Source organism: Spinacia oleracea, chromosome 2 (assembly GCF_020520425.1).
Source record: "Spinacia oleracea cultivar Varoflay chromosome 2, BTI_SOV_V1, whole genome shotgun sequence".
NCBI classification, from domain to species: domain Eukaryota; kingdom Viridiplantae; phylum Streptophyta; class Magnoliopsida; order Caryophyllales; family Amaranthaceae; genus Spinacia; species Spinacia oleracea.
Genome location: NC_079488.1, coordinates 78,338,442 through 78,356,290, shown reverse-complemented (window position 1 = coordinate 78,356,290; position 17,849 = coordinate 78,338,442). Strand labels below are relative to the sequence as shown.

The following is a 17,849-nucleotide window of genomic DNA, read 5'->3' as shown; positions in this document are numbered from 1 at the left end:
CAAATTTTGATAGAATATTAAACAATTAATGTGATAATATAAAAAAAAATGTAAAGACCATTTTGAAACACCAAAAAATGGAAACGTAAAGAACAAAAAGTTACGCAGGGAGTACTAGAAAATTGACATAGTACATCTACAATAATTATGTTGATTTTGAAAACTGAAAACTAAATTTTAGCTATGATTACTACGGAGTAGCTAGTTTCCGGTTTTTCATGATCAATTTTCTTATGATCATTTTTAAGTTAATAATTTAATCTAAATAATATGACTTTCAAAATCTCAAAAGTGAAAACTGACAGTGACATTGAACATGTCCTTAGTTCTTACTCCTTTGGTTATTCGCCTTATTTCAGTTAAGGAATAGTATAATAAGTTCAAAAAAAGTTTATAAATTTAGGAAAGAGTTGTTCAGATAAAAGTTGAAAGGATTACCAACCAACTAATATTCATAAAAAATTAATATCAAGCGAATAGAACACATATAATACGAGTTTTCTTTAATTATTATAGCCCACACATGCATTTTTTTTGTTTGTTTAAGATAAATCATACAAAATCTTCTTATTAATTTGAGTTTTCAAGCAAGTGGTCCTAGGTGTTTTGTTTCTTTCATTGTCTAACAAATGACAACGTCGTCATTAAAGAACAATTGTCTTGGAATATTTGTTTCAGCATGGTGCATTAACTCATTGTTGCTAATAATATCAGCATCAATCAACCTCCAACTCTCAATCCGAGCTCATCTTCGTACAATAGTTATCTACAAACTGTAAACGAGTCAAGTCGAGTCGGGCCAGATTTTGATACGTTCGGTCTTATATGTATGAGAATAATTAGCCGTGTGTTCTCATTGATTTTCTGATGGTAATATACAAGTGTACAACGTAATTAATGGCTAGATTTTAGGGATTAGTTTACAGAATAATTCTAATCTTAACAACCAAATCTTTGACTAAAATTATTTACATAATTATATCTAGTCTATTACACCCCCGCAGTCGAAACGGGAGGTTTACGAAAGGTTAGACTGTCCCGAAAGTCATCAAAAAGTACGCGCGGAAGTCCCTTTGTGAAAATGTCTGCAATTTGATGACATGATGGAACATGTAAGACCCGAACGTCGCCTCGTTGTACCTTTTCGCGCACAAAATGAATATCCATTTCAATGTGTTTTGTGCGTTGATGATGAACCGGATTTCCAGATAAATATATGGCACTCACATTGTCGCAATAAACCAAAGTTGCTTTAGAAACAGGACATTTGAGCTCCACCAATAAGTTTCGAATCCAACAGGACTCGGACACTACATTTGCCACCCCTCGGTATTCTGCTTCGGCACTAGACTTTGACAATGTGGGTTAGCGTTTCGAGGACCAAGATATTAAATTATCCCCCAAAAATACACAATAGCCAGAAGTGGACCGTCGAGTATCCGGACATCCCCCCCAATCAGCATCTGTGTAAGACAATATGGATTCCAGAGAGGATTTATGTAAGTGTGTACCAAAATCAATCGTACCTCGAATGTAGCGTAGTATGCGTTTCAATGGATTCATGTGTTCAACTTTGGGATCATGCATGAATAGACAAATTTGTTGCACTGCATAAGAAATATCCGGTCTGGTAAAGGTCAAATATTGCAAAGCACCGGCAAGTTGACGATATTTTGTTGGATCGTCAAAAGGGGCGCCTGATTTTGTGCTCATTTTACCTTTTGTGTCGACTGGAGTTGGGCATGGTTTACAAGTTGACATTCCTGCCCGATCAAGAATCTCTTCGGCATATGTTTTCTGGCACATAAAAATACCATTTTTGTTACGGGTGACGGCAATACCCAAGAAATAGCTTAACGGGCCCAAATCTTTCATTGCAAATTCCGCAGCTAATTTTGACATAATGGTGCAACGAAGAGCATCTGAGGAAGCAGTGAGTATAATATCATCTACATATAATAAAATGTAAGCAATGTCCCGGCCATGAGCATAGATGAATAAAGAGTTGTCAGAAACATTGTGTGTGAAGCCAATTGTAGCAACATAGTCAGCAAAACGTTGATACCATGCTCGGGGTGCCTGTTTCAAACCATAAAGGGATTTATGAAGGAGACAAACATAATCAGGATGAGTCGGGTCGCGAAACCCAAGAGGTTGATGCATGTATACTGTTTCATTCAGATTTCCATGTAGAAATGCATTTTTGACATCCAGTTGATGAATGGGTCAAGACTTTGCCAAAGCAATACTGAGTACCACCCGTATAGAAGCCGGTTTGACAACCGGACTGAAAGTCTCATCACAGTCAATGCCTTCCCGCTGGGACCTGCCATCACCTACAAGACGGGCTTTATGCCTCTCAAAAGAACCGTCAGATTTCTTTTTATGCCGGAAAATCCACAAAGACCGAATAATATTTGCATTAGTAGGACGTGGGACCAATTCCCAAGTCTTATTTTCAATTAGAGCATTATATTCATCCTGCATAGCAATTTTCCAATTCGGGTCATTAATGGCTCCAATCGGGTTACGAGAAATTGGATAGATTGTGGGTGTTATGGCATTAAGAGCATACTTGAGGTTCGGTTTGTGGATGTCGTGTTGACTACGAGTAGTCATGCGTGGCATGGTAGGAGGCTTAGGCGTGACTGGGCTCGGTTGAGTGAGGCCCAGTCGCAGATGGGGGGGTTGGTATAAGGGGGAGGCAGTGTGGTGGACTGGCGAGGTTGGGCTGGAGGGAGGTGGGTTTATCGGTCCAAGAGAGGGAGATATGGATTGGGCCGAAATGTTTGGAGATTGCTGGTAAGGAGAAGAGAGTGGAGTGGCACGTGGGTATTGATTTGCAGGGGGGGAGTTGGGCTCAGAAGGTGTTGGGCCATCCTCTTGTAATTGAGATAAATCTACTTGCTGTGGTGGGCCACTGTGACTTTGGTGAAGTAGATGGATCCGTAGAGGATTATTATCCTCTTCCAAAAAATCATAGTGAGAGCTAGATGGTTTATGAAGTTTTGAAAAAGGAAATTCACACTCGTCAAATACAACATGCCTAGCTATTATCATTTTCCGACTTGACGGATCGTAGCAAATATACCCCCGATGATTGGATGGAAAACCCAAAAAAATACATGGAGTTGAACGGGCTTGGAGTTTATGTATTTGAGTTGAGGGAAATAGAGGAAAACATAGACACCCAAAAACCCGTAAATGCTCATACGAAGGATTCTTTTGGTAAAGAATGTGAGTAGGCGTTTTATAGCCTAAGATTTTAGTCGGAAGAATATTGTGGAGATACGTTGCCATAGCTAGAGCATGGTGCCAAAAGGAGTGTGGTACGGAGGCATGAGCAAGCAGAGTACGAACAATGTTATTGATTGTTTTTATTTTGCGCTCGGCCTTTCCGTTTTGAGGAGAAGTGTGTGGACACGAAAAACGAAAAACCATCCCATTTTTATCACAAAAATTATGGAAAGATGTATTGTTAAATTCCCGACCATTGTCACATTGAAAGGCCTTAATTTCCCGTTCAAACTGAGTTTTGACATATGTGTGAAAAGACGAGAAAATATTATAGACTTGGGATTTTGTTTTTAAGGGAAAAGTCCATAAATAATTGGTGTAGTCGTCTAAAAAGAACACATAATATTTGTGACCAAATGAACTAGTGACGGGTGAAGCCCATAAGTCACTGTGAACAATGTCAAACGGCTTAGTTGTAGTAGATAAAGAATTATAAAAAGGCAATTTGACAAGTTTTCCCAAAGGACGGGAATGACAAACAGAGTTTCGAGCCTTATTACATTTAATCAAATTACTACTACATAAGGAATTTAAAAAAATATCTCTCGGGTGACCCAAACGAGAGTGCCACACATTTGATGAAATAACAGCAAAAGTAGATGGAGTGGTGGTGGAATTGGCTTGATTTTTGGTGGTGAATGGGTATAGGTCTCCGGAACTTTCACATCTCATTAGTTTGTTCCCCGTCCGCAAATCCTTCACAGAAAACCCAAGCGGATCAAATTCAACAGAAACCATATTATCAGTAGTAAATTTACGAACAGAAATAAGGTTTTTGATGAGTTTAGGAGCATGCAATACATTTTGTAGGGTGAGGGACGGATTATGAGATTTCAAGGAAACATTGCCAAAACCACGAATAGGAATCATATTGCCATTGCCAACCATAATACCATTATTATTGCTCAATTGAAAATAAGACGAGAGAGTACCTTGGGAAGAGGTCATGTGAGAGGTGGCTCCGGTGTCCATGTACCATTGATCATCCGGTTGTTGGAGAGTCATAATGTGCATGGCTTGTTCAATATCCGTTGGCATAGGAGCATTAGAAGAAGTGGCCACGTAGTATGGGGATGACGTGGCCATGAAGTAAGATTATTGTTGAGGCCTAGCTTGCTCCCAAAATACCCGGTAGCTGAACGCGTAGCTGCCACCCGGTGGTCGGGTGTGGACAGGCGGGGGTGGCCCAGGGCTGTGGTCCCCACGCGGCCCACGGAGGGAACATCCAAGGTTGAGCAGTTATGGGTTGCTGCTGCTGTTGGTTTGGGCGCGGCTGATTATTTCCACGGTGGTTGCCTCCTCCACCATTTCCACCGCGGTTATTGCGGTTACCACCACCTCCGCGACCACGGTTGTTCCGGCGACCCCTGTTGTTATTTCCCCTGTTGTTGGCATTATTATTGGGTTGCTGGCCACCATTAACCAAAATGTCAGGATTATTATTTTGCACAAACAAAGCATTTTTCAAACCTGGTTCGACGGCAATGTCGTCGGTGTGGCTGTCTTCTTCAAGGTCGAGCATTGACCTTAATTTGTCAAAGGTCGGTAGGGGCGTGCGGTGTTGCACGGTTGTCCGGAAAGTCTTGAAATCATCGGTCAGACCACGGAGGGTGCGAAGCACCATTCTTTCGTCAGAAACGGGTTGTCCGACGTTGGCTAGGAGGTCCGAGAGAACCTTGAGCCGAGTGCAATAAGCCTTGACATTGGAAAAGTCTGCCAATCTGGTGGTGGTGAATTTAGCATCTAGGGCGAGTGCCCTGGCCGACTTATTGTCTTGGAAAATTTGTCGGAGGCGGTTCCAAGCATCGGCGGCGGTGTCATCTTGATTAATGATCGTATTTAGGAGATCATTCGACACAGTACCAGAAATCCATTAACGAACAATATCGTCAAGTCGCTCCCACAAAGCTTTAGCCGCGAGTTTGTCTGCTTCGGTGATGGTGGAAGATGCAGTGGGTGTATCCTTCGGTGGAAGAATATGGTCTAAGACAAGGTTAGCACGGCAGTGTAGCTTGAATAAGGTGGACCAATTGTGGTAGAGGCTGCCTTCGTAATCAAGAAGGATGGGAATGCAAGTCTTAATGTTGGTCACGGTGGTTGCGGGATGTAGTTTGTCAGCCATGGCTGAAGAGAAGAGAGAAAGCACGAGAGGGAGAGAGAGAAAAAGAAGGGATCGGCTAGGTTTAGGGTTTACTGGTGACTGATACCATATGAGAATAATTAGCCGTGTGTTCTCATTGATTTTCTGATGGTAATATACAAGTGTACAACGTAATTAATGGCTAGATTTTAGGGATTAGTTTACAGAACAATTATAATCTTAACAACCAAATCTTTGACTAAAATTATTTACATAATTATATCTAGTCTATTAATATGCTCATAAAAAATTGCTCAAACGAGACAAGTTAAATGAAACAGATGGATTAGATAAGTATTGTAGCTAGATAAAATCCGAGCTTATCTAGTTATTGCACGACCAAGTTTAGCTAAAATGCCCCAACCAACATCAAGCTTCTCGATCTTGTCCATTAGCCCCTTACTCGTGAAAAGGGTAATATATTGTTATATCACGTTTTTCGTTATTTTCACTTATTTCAGAAAATATAAGTTTAAATAAGAGGTGTCTTGCCAATCAATCATAGCTTAGCTCTTTCCCTTAAGATAATTTTAGATAACTTTGATCAGAAACCATAGAGTTACCCAAGTAAAATTATAATTAAAATAACTTTTGATAAGTTCAAAAAAACGTGAAAATTAGGTGAATATAATGACTCTGGATTAGTTGTTGGCGTGCCAGCGTGTTTATATTTGTATATATCTCCCAAAATGGTAACAAAGAGGAAACCCACGAAAAAAAATCATGTAGTATTTGTCTTGATGTTATTCCGAAATCGTAATTTTTAAATATATTAGCATTATTTTAGTTTTTTATCCATAACCTTTAAAGCTCGTGAAAAGATAAATGTGTTAGATAGAACGGTAACTTACCATCTTTAATTTCAAAATTGTGTTGGGTAGGTCGAATTTTTATTAATGGAATTAAAGCATATATACCTCTCGATCTCTAGCTAAGACGAGCAAGGTTTCATGTGATTGTGATGAGCAAAGAAGGGTTCACGAGCAATTTCTGATCCCATAATTATTTTATTTTGTCCATGCAATTAATTCCCAAACTATTTCACCAAAAAAATTAATAAATTCCTAAACTTACAAAAATGGAGGTGTAATATGAACCCCACATTTTATCTTCCTTGTTAAACTTTTTCCTTACAATAAATCCTCACAATAGTACTTTGTCTTCGTAGTTTCCTTTACATGTTGTATAACAGTGAATTCATCTTGTCAACTCTTAGATTCCAAAGTGCATGAATTGATTAATTCATAGTACAATTATTTGATTTCAAAAGTCAATTTTTTTTACAGTTTTACTAAATTTAACGCTAATAAGGTCATACTCTTCATAAGTTTTAATCAGATCATGTAAGGTACGCTATTAAATTTACTCTTTTACAATCATGTTTGATCAGGTCAATCAGGTTTAATCAAATTCAAAATTCATGTTTCATCTGTAAGACAATGTACCATTAGAACCACTAGATACATGATGTGTTTATATGAAGACGGGACAATAAGCGGGACAATAACAAAAGTGTATATGAAGACGGGACAATAAGCGGGAAAAAGAGAGGTCGTTAGTCCCAAAACTCACAATTGGGCAAGTTGCGATGGACCATGAGCCCATGAGTGAAAGTGTTGGACAATAATTTTAAACAGACTAAAACATAAAATATGTTAACATTATTGTGTAATAGAGATAATATGTGTTTTCTTTTGCGTTATGCAAATCAAGAACTCATTACTTCTAAATTTCTAATTACAATTAAGGATTAAGAACCTATTACTGTATCACTTTTTCCTCCCAAAAAAAGTTACTTTGGTAAATTAAAGAACATAGAATTTGACCCTACAAAGAAAAATGACAAGAGAATTTGTCCAAAAAAATAAACTCATGATGAAAAAGAGGAAGGGGAATCAGAGAAAGGTGGGAAAGGCCATGATGGGCCTGCGTTTTAGCCAGCCCACTTTCGCTTTTATCAATGAAATACTCAAAATTAAAAGATAAATAAAAAACAAAGAAAAGACTAAGATATCAATGTTGCCTAGATGAGTTAAAAGGTAAAACAAATTAACAAAAAGAAAACACCTTTTGGTAATTGCTTACACCAACTTTTCAGAAAACCCTAATTTTGTTTTAAAAAAAATTAATATTCTTTTATATTTTTGGATATTTTATAGTGTTTGAGAGTAGATTTTGATCATTGTTCACAAATTTTCTTTTTCCCTACTTGAGTAGAATCATAATTGTGACCACTTGATATGATTAAACCTCATGAGGAAAACATTGAAGCAATTATTTCACCTTTTCTTTCATCAAATAATTGAAAATTCTCTACCATAATGATAAACTTCGTACTTAATTTGCAAGGAGTTTTATTTCATAGATTAAACAATTAAGTTCATAATTAAGCAAAAGATGCAATAGGGTGGAAAGCGTGCTAACATAGAGTCTTAATCATATATATATGCCTTTTGTTCGATACCAATTAGTTGTCACATTCATATTATTTTGAATTAATAATGTGACTGTTAGAATAATGTCTTGAATCGGTCAAGCTCCTTACTGCAACGCTCAGCACGGGGATCTCACTAAATACTATATTTCTAGGTCATAATTTAGTTGTATTATGTAATCTGTACTTCTCAAGATCAAATAAAACTTTCCTACCCTTTGCCTGTAGACGTAGCTAATACATTGTTAGTGAGCCACGTTAAATTTTTGCGATCTTTATTCACGTTATTTAATCTTTATTTGCTTCCGTTATAACAGTGACAATTAAGTTTGAGACACATGTAATATTGAATAAGTTAACAAAAGTTAAAGACTTGATTAAGGAATTTTCTATCTCTGATCAAGGATAATACATTATGATAACAAAATAGCTAGTAGTGATCAAGCTAATTCACTACCACTAATTAATAATCTTGTATTAAGATCCTATAGAGCTACAAACTAATTATTTACAATTCGAAAAATATTATAATCTTAAAAATAATCAAAATGAGAATGAGGGATTTGATATGGTTGTTCCCTCTCTTTTTTGGTTAGTGCTTTTGGCATATTAAGACCTCTTTGATAAGTACTAGCACAATTGGTACTAGCACTCTTCCTCATCTTGTTATTGTTAAGGTCTTTAGGCACCATAGGTGGCTTAACTGACCTAATCAATGCCCAATTGATACCCTTAAAGAAGTCATGCCTTTTGATCTCGTTGGAACCCTTAAGGTTTCCAATCCTCTTCTTCGGATTCTTCACTAGGAGCTTACAAATTAGGTCTTGAACTTTCGCCATATCTTCATACTCTTTCGCGCTACCTAAGCTCATCCTAGGAAATGTTACAGGCTGCTTCAGAATGTTGATTAAAGTTTTCTCGTTATTTTCACCCTTAAAAGGCGTCCTTCCATATAACATCTCATAAAGAAATACCCCAAAGGTCCACCAATCGACAGCACTTCCATGTCCGAGCCCAGAAATGACCTCGGGAGCCAAGTACTCGTGGGTCCCAACAAAGGATTTGGACCGAGCATTGATGGGCTCGGCCACTAGTTCCGTGTCAAAGAATACTTTACCATCACTACCACCATCACCATCACCATCACCATCACCATCACCCTCACCATCATCGGAATCGCTATTAATGCGATCACCGTTGGCCTTGGCTCGAATCGTGGTGGTGTGACTAGGAGATGTCTTCTTCCTCCTCTTGCTATTAGAGAAACAAGAGAGAACAGGCTGTATAGGAGTAACACAAGAAGGGGTTGAACACCTAACGTAAGTGTTGTTGTTATTATTCTCAATGGATGAAGCTGGCAACTTTTGTTTAAGCAACTTTGGGACCACGTCACACTTGAGTGAAAGATCAAAGTCCGATAACATAATGTGTCCATCTTCTCTTACTAACACATTCTCTGGCTTTAGATCCCTATATATTATTCCCATCATGTGTAGATACTCCATGGCCAAAAGTGTTTCCGCAGCATAAAACCTGTTAATCAATTTTATAAAAAATTAGTTACACCGTTCGCCCGAATTTAATTATCATGTTAACTACAACTTACAACACTAACATGTTATACATTGCATGCATGCCACTAATTTAATCAGGTATAATATCTACTCTCATAAGTTAACAAATTCATATTAATTGGTAAATTGGTGAGAAAGACTACTCATGGTAATAAAACAAAACACCAAAAACATCATGCATGAAACTATTCATATAGTAACAAAGTTCAAGTCTACCTCTAGCATCGATAATTAAACGATAAAGCTACCGATTAATCGCTAATTGCCAAATTGACGACCATATGTTTTCAAGTGTTATCCCTATCTCTTTAACAAAAGCAACCAACATCTGGTTTTGAAGGAATAAGAAGTAATTGAGCTTGTTCGGTATCACTGCCAGTTTTATTTTTATTTTTTTTACTTTTTTTTAAAAACAATTTAAAGTTCTCTATATATGATTTAGATTTAAAGAATGTAAACCCAAGATCTAGAAAAGGAAAAATAGACGCTTTTAGAGAGGTTACAAAAAAAAAAGTTTAAATTTTTTACTCAATCTCCGAAAAAAGTTAAATGTTGCGGTTAATATGAGACTGGAAAAGTAAAAAACTTACTTAGCAGAAGAGATATGGAACCTCCGACTAGGCTGGCGAAGCCTAAGAGCATACAAATCACCACCAGAGCAAAACTCCATGACTAAACAAGAGTAATGAGAAGCTTCAAACTCAGCATACAAAGTAGGCAAAAAAGGATGATCAAGCATCCCTAATATCTCCTTTTCCATATCTGCCCTCACTAGTTTCTTCCTTATAGCTAGCGCCTCCCTATCAACCACCTTCATGGCATAATAACAAGGTGTCGCCGCCACAGCAGGGTTTCGTATTTGACATAAGTAAACATTCCCTAAGTCACCCCCTCCTACACGTTTAAGTATCTTGAAATGTTCGAGCCCAACACGGCCACCGGCCACCTGTCTACGGAGGCCCTTTATCGCCTCCCACCCGACTTGTTGCGCCTTGTGGGGTTTTGTTGAAGGTGAAGAAATGGAAGAACTCGAAAAGCTGCTGCGGCGACTGAGGCTGAGAGTGCTGAGGTTTAAGTTTAGGTTAAGGCTCATCCAACTATGGCTGGAGTCTGGGATTGTTATTGAGGAGGAACAACTGCTCTCTTGATCATAAGAGTCTGCTGCCATTATTAAGTAATAAGAGAGAAAATAGAGAGTTTGGTAATGGTGGTGGACTTATCAAGTGTGGAAGGAGAATTCAAGAATGAAGAGAGGAGAAAAGGAGAGTATTTTCTTTTTCTTGTGAGGTGGGGAAGAGGGTGTTTATATATAGAGAGGAGTTTATAAAGAAGAATGAGTGTCTTTCCTTCCGGTTTGAATCTTCTGTTCCACTATTGTGTACTCACTATGAATGCGTATTATATGTTGCTATATACAATAATTTTTCATTTACTTCCAACGTCTTTTTTTATTTTTTACGTTTGGTATTTTTCATGCGTTTTAATGAATAATTAATTTGCATTGAAATCCCTCAATTTTTTTTATTTAAACGAGATAAATTACATTTATTTATAATGTTTTCACTTTTATCAAAATTCTGATATTGAAAAATGGGAAAAATTTAATGTCCCAATGAAAAAGTGTGAGAGATTAAATGACCAATGAATTTGATTGGTTAAAATAATGATTGGATCATACAAATTTTGATAGAATACTAAGTTATTTATGTAATAATATAAAAGGAAATATAAAGAACATTTTGAAATACTAAAAAAGAAAAACGTAAAAAACAAAAAGAGACGGAGAAAGTAGTTCATAATTATTTTATTTTCAAATTTAAAAATATTTATATCAATTTAGAAATTTGAATGGATGACTCACTGGTAAAGCTAACGTAGATTGTGAGACGGAGATTTGGATTGTTCCTTAATTTTTAACTTCGTAGTCTGGTGATTTAAGGTCATATGATGTAAATCTTTAATAAAGCGTGTTATGATGGGATGATTTTCTAATGGCTAAATCAATTTCGTTGCCAGTACATAGTTTTAATCTTGACCTTTTTATTTAGGTGTAGAAAATTTACACCATTAATTTTCTACGAAAATGATAAAGGTCGCAACATGCGACCTTTAAGTCGTGTCACAATGATGACATGACATGCTTATATGTCATGATTTAAATTGGAAACTAAAATATTTATCTTATATAACTTATTATATGTACATGTTTCAAAAAAAGGTAGAAAAATCTTAATATTCTAATTTGTTTCCTTCTTTATATCGACTACCTTATTTACATATTTTCATAGTAAAAATATTGAATTGATAGTAAAAATATTATGATGACGCATAGCTTACGTGGCGCTTATATGTACCAATTAAACTGCGCCACGTAAGATTGCGACAACTAAATGTTGTCGCAACTTGCGACGTTTATCATCACCCAATTTTCTATTGCCTTCACTTTTAAAATGATTTTTTTTCTTTTAAAAAGAAAATACTCCGTAATAAAATTATACAAAATTACTTCTTTTCATTTCTTGACAAATTAAAAATAAAAGAAGAGTATCGATAAAGTGAACCGTCATCATACATAGGTCTTTAGGTACTCTTCGATCTTTATTATCATCAACTCTATCTTGTAGAGTTTTATTAAAACTCTAGAGTATCCGGACTCACTAAACTAAGACTTTATTAATTGTATAATATTATGGAAGCAGAAGAGTTTGATTATTGCAATTAAGAATATGAAAAAAAGAAGCTTATAACTTACAAAGTTACAAGGAGATACTTTATAAATTATTTTTCAAATTATTGTAACAAACTAAGGTTTAAATTATAAAGTTGGCATGCTTTAAGTAGTAGTTGGGAGATATGCTATAATCTACTCCGTATCACATTATACGTTAATATCATTGTATTGCCATTTTATACGTCACATTATCATCTATAGTATGTGATCTTTTTATGCTTCTCTTACCTACCTACCTTAAATTAAAGTATGTGGTCTTATTTTTGGTAGTAGAGCTGTCAAAAACTGACCTGTCTCAAGAAAATACGACCTGAATTGACCGAATTTGTAACCGATCGTGACCCAAAATTTTGGTAAAACATGTAACCCGTAACCCGATCTGTACCTGACTTGAAAAAATCGATAATCGATTTTAACCCGATGTTGTATGACTCGAAATCGAAAACCGAACTGACCCGACCGGACAATGATCAGAACCCGATTCGATACCCGTCCCGCAAATGACCATAACCCGATTATTACCCGACATAACTTGTACCTGACCAAATCAGTTATTGACTTGAAAACCATATTAACTTATACTTCGTATATGTATTGACTTGAAAAAAGAATACTATGGCCTGATTTGAATAAAACTCAAATTTTAATAAAACCGAACATTAATTTTTAAAATATATGAAAAAATAATCATTTGTTAAAACTTGACCGGACCCGATGGTTATCAGACCAGATCCTGACCCGTCTCCGGGAGTGAACCCGACCTAAATTTTGATCGAACCCATAATTATCTGATCCAAACTTGACCCGAACTCGAAATTATCTGCTATAAAGTCGGCTTAAACCCAAACCCAAAATTGAACCCTACTCGACCCGAACCCGATATGACCCGACCGAAAACCAAACCAACCTAGCTAAACCCTAGTGACAAAATGACCCGATTCGACCCGTCCTAATCATGATCCGAGACTCGAGATGACCCGAACCCGACCCAAATAACCATTTTAACAACTCTACTTAGTGGTAGTAGTATATGTGTGATCTTACTACGGAGTACTTGTATAGTCGTGTGCATTACCTTAATACCTAATTTTAACCTAATTTTAACCTAATTTTAACCTTATTAGTATAAAGATTCGATACATTAATGAACTCCTCAGCCTAAACTGAGCCTTGACAAGAAGAGATATGCCCACATATAACGTATTTACTTATACAACTCTGAAATGGTTTCTTGCTTAAAACCAATTTGTGATAGATGAATTAGCTAATTCATCTTATATGTTAATCAATCTCTTTCTATTTTACATACTATAAATGATTGTGTAAATGTTTCTGAAATTTTAATAACGTGGTAATGATACTCGTATTTGTATCCCCTCACCATTAAATTGTGGTTGTGAAAATCAAACTCGTATTTACCAATTTAACTATGTAGTATATACGTAGTACTACTTCCGTTTTAAAATGATTTTACACTTTTTGTTTTGATCAATTTAATAATGTTTTTTACATTGTGTTTTATTCAACTTATGGATTTGAAAAATTACTATTTGCTCTTCTTACCCAACAATATTTATAACTTTTCATTCAATTTCTCTTATTTATTTTCTTCTCACATCCACCCACATTTTTACATATTTCTCTTACTTTATTCCTATTTTATTTTATCCACCTATTTTTTACACATTTTTCATCTTTTATCTTAATAATATTGTAAATAGTAATTATAAAGATAATTTTAAAATAGATAGAGTATATGAGTGTAATCCTCATCAAATAACGAGATTCAAAAATTTTAGACTCAAATACAGAGATGATAAATTACATGTTTGAATCTTCCATCCTGCCGGTAAATATTTCATCGAAAGATCGTATCTTAATACAGCTGACGGTCAAAAGGTTTGTCGCTTGTGCTAAAAGTTATGACACAGGTTAGCAAGGAATGTTTATTCTTTTAGTGGTAGAAATTAATTAAAAACAGGAAAAAAGAGGTTCTAAAGTTAAAAACCTTCTCTTGAAGGAAGAGCATATGATGGAAGATGGATGGATAGATGGACCATATCTTAAAACATTTATTTCATACGACTACTTTTAATCACCGAAAAAATTTACATTAAAAACTAATTAGACTATAGTTTAAAAAGCATACTCTTAAGTTTCAACACGTAAAATATAGTACAAGAAACTTCATTAAAAAATGAACCTACATATAGTCTGAAACTAGTGTGTAGGGTTTTGATTTTTATTCAGGTTTTTTTTATAATTATGTTCAAGTAGAGATGGTGTCATCATCAAATTACGGTGGTGACATAAGATTAGTGGCCGATCAGCAACCTCCCAGATCTAAAACCTCGCATCCAAAAATCTAAACAAAGTCGGATCCTTTTCTTCAAAGTAATAACTAAACATTTATAAATTAAATAATCATTTCCTTTTTTGCATTCACTTTTATTCAATGTATTGTTTATTTTAAAAAGAATATATTTGCTTATATAGAAAGATATTACATAAGTTGTAGTTGGTTAAGATGGTAAGAAGTGTAACTTCTAACAAAGAGGTCTTGTGTTCAATCCTTATTAGATGTTTTTTTGTTGTAATGACAAGTCATGATGCTAATTAGTGGTGACGTGGCGTAATAAGGAGAGGTCTACGTGACACGTATACGTTCTTCAAAACGCCTTTTAATATATTAGTATAGATGAAATTCAGATCGTAACTATTACTGATGAATGCCTTGTAAAATGATTCAAACTTTATCTCTATTTTATTACTAGAATTTTAAGTGATACGAATTAAATGATCAAATTAGTCGAGGAAACACAACAAATATATATAAAAGAAGTCTATAGCAACAAATTAACACTTAATTTCATTATAAAAAAAGTAACACTTAATTTAAGTAATATTTCATTCACCTAAATTTGGCTCCTCTTACCAGAACTTATATATATCACCTAAATTTGTTAGATATGCATGTATCTTATCTTATTAGCTTATTCCATACTAGCTTATAGCCACAAACCTATTTTATACGAATTTATTACAAGTAACTCTTATTCGATGTACATTTTCACTAATTGAAATAATCTTTGGAATTTTGTTCCAGTGTCAACGTACGTAACAACCTCCTCTTGCTATGATTATTGACTACGGAAGTGTAATAGACAACAAATTCCCTCCTCGATCATAATTTTAGGATATAGCTTGTACTTATAAATTGTAATATTATTTAAAGAAATACACTATAATCAAGGGAGTTAGTATAATTCTAAGTCTTATATGTGACCAGCCACACCATTAACTTGATGGTGTGACATTTTCACACTTATAAATAAGCCCAACGGTTTAAAGCACAAAAAATAAAGTAACATCAACATAGAAAATAAAGTAACATCAGTATATACAAATAATATCTAACATGAAATTGAAGAAAATGCAATAAAACAAGAAAAGTAACAGCGAAAACAATGTATAAGTAACACTAGCATAGAAAGTTAAGTAACATCAGTTATACAATAAACCTCTAACATGAAATTGAATAAGCTGCAATAACTAAAAGGTAACACCAACATAAAAAGTCAAGTAACACTAGTCTATATAAGAAACCTCGAACATGAAATTCAAGAAATTGTAATATAACAAGAAAATAACAACGAATGCAACGTATAAATAACATTATCATATAAAGTCAAGTAACACCGGTCTATATACAAGGAACCTCTAACATGAAACTGCAATAAAACAAGAAAAGTAACAACGAATACAATGTATAAGTACCACCATCATAGAAAATCAAGTAATACCAGTCTATGCAAGGAACCTCTAACATGAAATTCAAGAAACTGCAGAAAAACAAGAAAAGTAACAGCGAATATAATGTATTAGTAACACCAGCATAGAAAGTCAAGTAACACCCGTCAATAACTTTCTCCATATTAGCTACGCGCATCACACCATCAAGTTGATGGTGTGGCGGGTCACACATAAGAGGCGCTGTAATACAATTTAACAATGATGATGTACTACTAAAATAAATGAATATAAGATGAATAAAACAAGACCACGTAACCATAATCAATCAATCAATAAATAAAACTTTAGATAAATATTTTTTTTTAAGAAAAAAAGTGGAAGAAGGTAGCATAGTGTAAAATTAGATTCCAAATGAGCACACAACATGTATCGCCCGTGCCACATTAAAATAGCACCTCTCTTTATTTATTTCTTTCTTTCTTTCTTTCTTCTATCACAAAGATTAAGATGGCTTTTTGTGCGTGGGTTTAGTAAATATACCCTTTGTGATTTACCTTTTCTATTGCATGTGAACCCATTTTCCCATTACCAGATCTCTTACATTGGATTTTCTTCAGGTTTCCCACCAATAGATCTCCACCTTTGTTTTTTCATTATTATTTTTGTTTATCATTTATAATATAATCTACTTTTATTATAATTATCTAATCTTGTTTTATTATTACTTTAATTAATTACTTTACTGGCTACTTAATTTAATTAACCTAAGCTAACTTGTAGTATCATGATCACATCAACTGATCGATCCGAGCTATATTTGAAGCAATGCATCTTGTACGTTTTACATATAACTAGTACATGATTAGTTACGTGCTCTCTTGGCCTCTATTATTGTCTAAATTATGGTGGAGTTGTGTTAGTGATCATACAAATTAAAGGCCCCCCCATGAAGATTCATTGGATATTTGAATTGACTGGACTACAATGACCGGCTAAAACGTTGGTATATCAAATGTTAGGCGCACTCAAATGTATTGTATTAATACCTGTGCCAGGTACCAGTGCAGTAGGGTCATTTATCTTACCTTCAAAAAAAATAAAAAAAAGTTATATTTGTATTGTATGTACGTAGCACTATTAGAAAGATTAGAGTGGTAAGTCTATTATAACACTCTTAATTAAGAGATTAACTACCAACCTCAAGGTAAGGGGTTTGACTCTTTATCTGAGGGAAGGCATGTTGTAACTTGAAACTATAAACACAGTCTTAATATGGTGGTTTTGTTACATTATTGAAGTCCTATGACTTAAAAATCATGAGATAAATATCCATTTTATGATAAAAACCATCACGTTATTGAAACATATTAGTAAACATAAGGCATTTATGTGAAGGGACACTTTATTATAATATTTTTAGACCAGTATTCATGTCAATAATCAAAAACTTATATCGAGTTAATTAATCTTTTTCACTAAATTATTTCGAATCAAGCGTTCATGTGAAGGGGTGTGTTTTATTGAAATATTTTTAGACCAATGTTTATGTTTAATCGAAAACTTAAACCGAGTTAATTAATCAATTCACTAAATTATTCCGAATCAATCATTATTGAAGAATAAGAATATTTGTGTGACATGAGCTGATAAGAAAACGCATTTATATAGCCTCATGTTTCTTAAAGTGAGAAGTATGTTTTGGTTTCTAGCAAGAACAAAACAACCAAGAACAGAATTGAAATAGTATATATGGACCCAATATTGTCCCCTTAAATCATAATTTTATTTAAAAAAGGGGATTTGATAAATTCAAAAAATCAATGAATTATGTGTTTGAATCTTTTTCGTAAATGATAAAACATTTCAACAACTCAGTTTATACCCTTTAGTTGTGCAGGATCTTATCATCTGTTTCCTTTT

The 17,849-nt window shown here is 34.7% G+C and overlaps 2 protein-coding genes across 2 annotated transcripts; both read right to left on the bottom strand.

Annotated features, from left to right (window-relative positions):
• Positions 1-4,405: 4,405 nt before the first annotated feature.
• LOC130467562 (uncharacterized) lies at positions 4,406-5,419 on the bottom strand. Its single transcript, XM_056836104.1, has 2 exons — positions 5,176-5,419; positions 4,406-5,118 (listed from the first exon to the last, which is right to left on the bottom strand). Exons 1-2 carry the CDS (start codon positions 5,417-5,419, stop codon positions 4,406-4,408), a joined length of 957 nt encoding a protein of 318 aa, XP_056692082.1.
• A 2,796-nt stretch (positions 5,420-8,215) lies between these two features.
• LOC110797613 (protein kinase PINOID 2) lies at positions 8,216-10,936 on the bottom strand. The gene is made up of 2 exons (XM_022002720.2): positions 10,036-10,936; positions 8,216-9,404 (listed from the first exon to the last, which is right to left on the bottom strand). Exons 1-2 carry the CDS (start codon positions 10,611-10,613, stop codon positions 8,405-8,407), a joined length of 1,578 nt encoding a protein of 525 aa, XP_021858412.1. The 5' UTR covers positions 10,614-10,936; the 3' UTR covers positions 8,216-8,404.
• Positions 10,937-17,849: the final 6,913 nt, after the last annotated feature.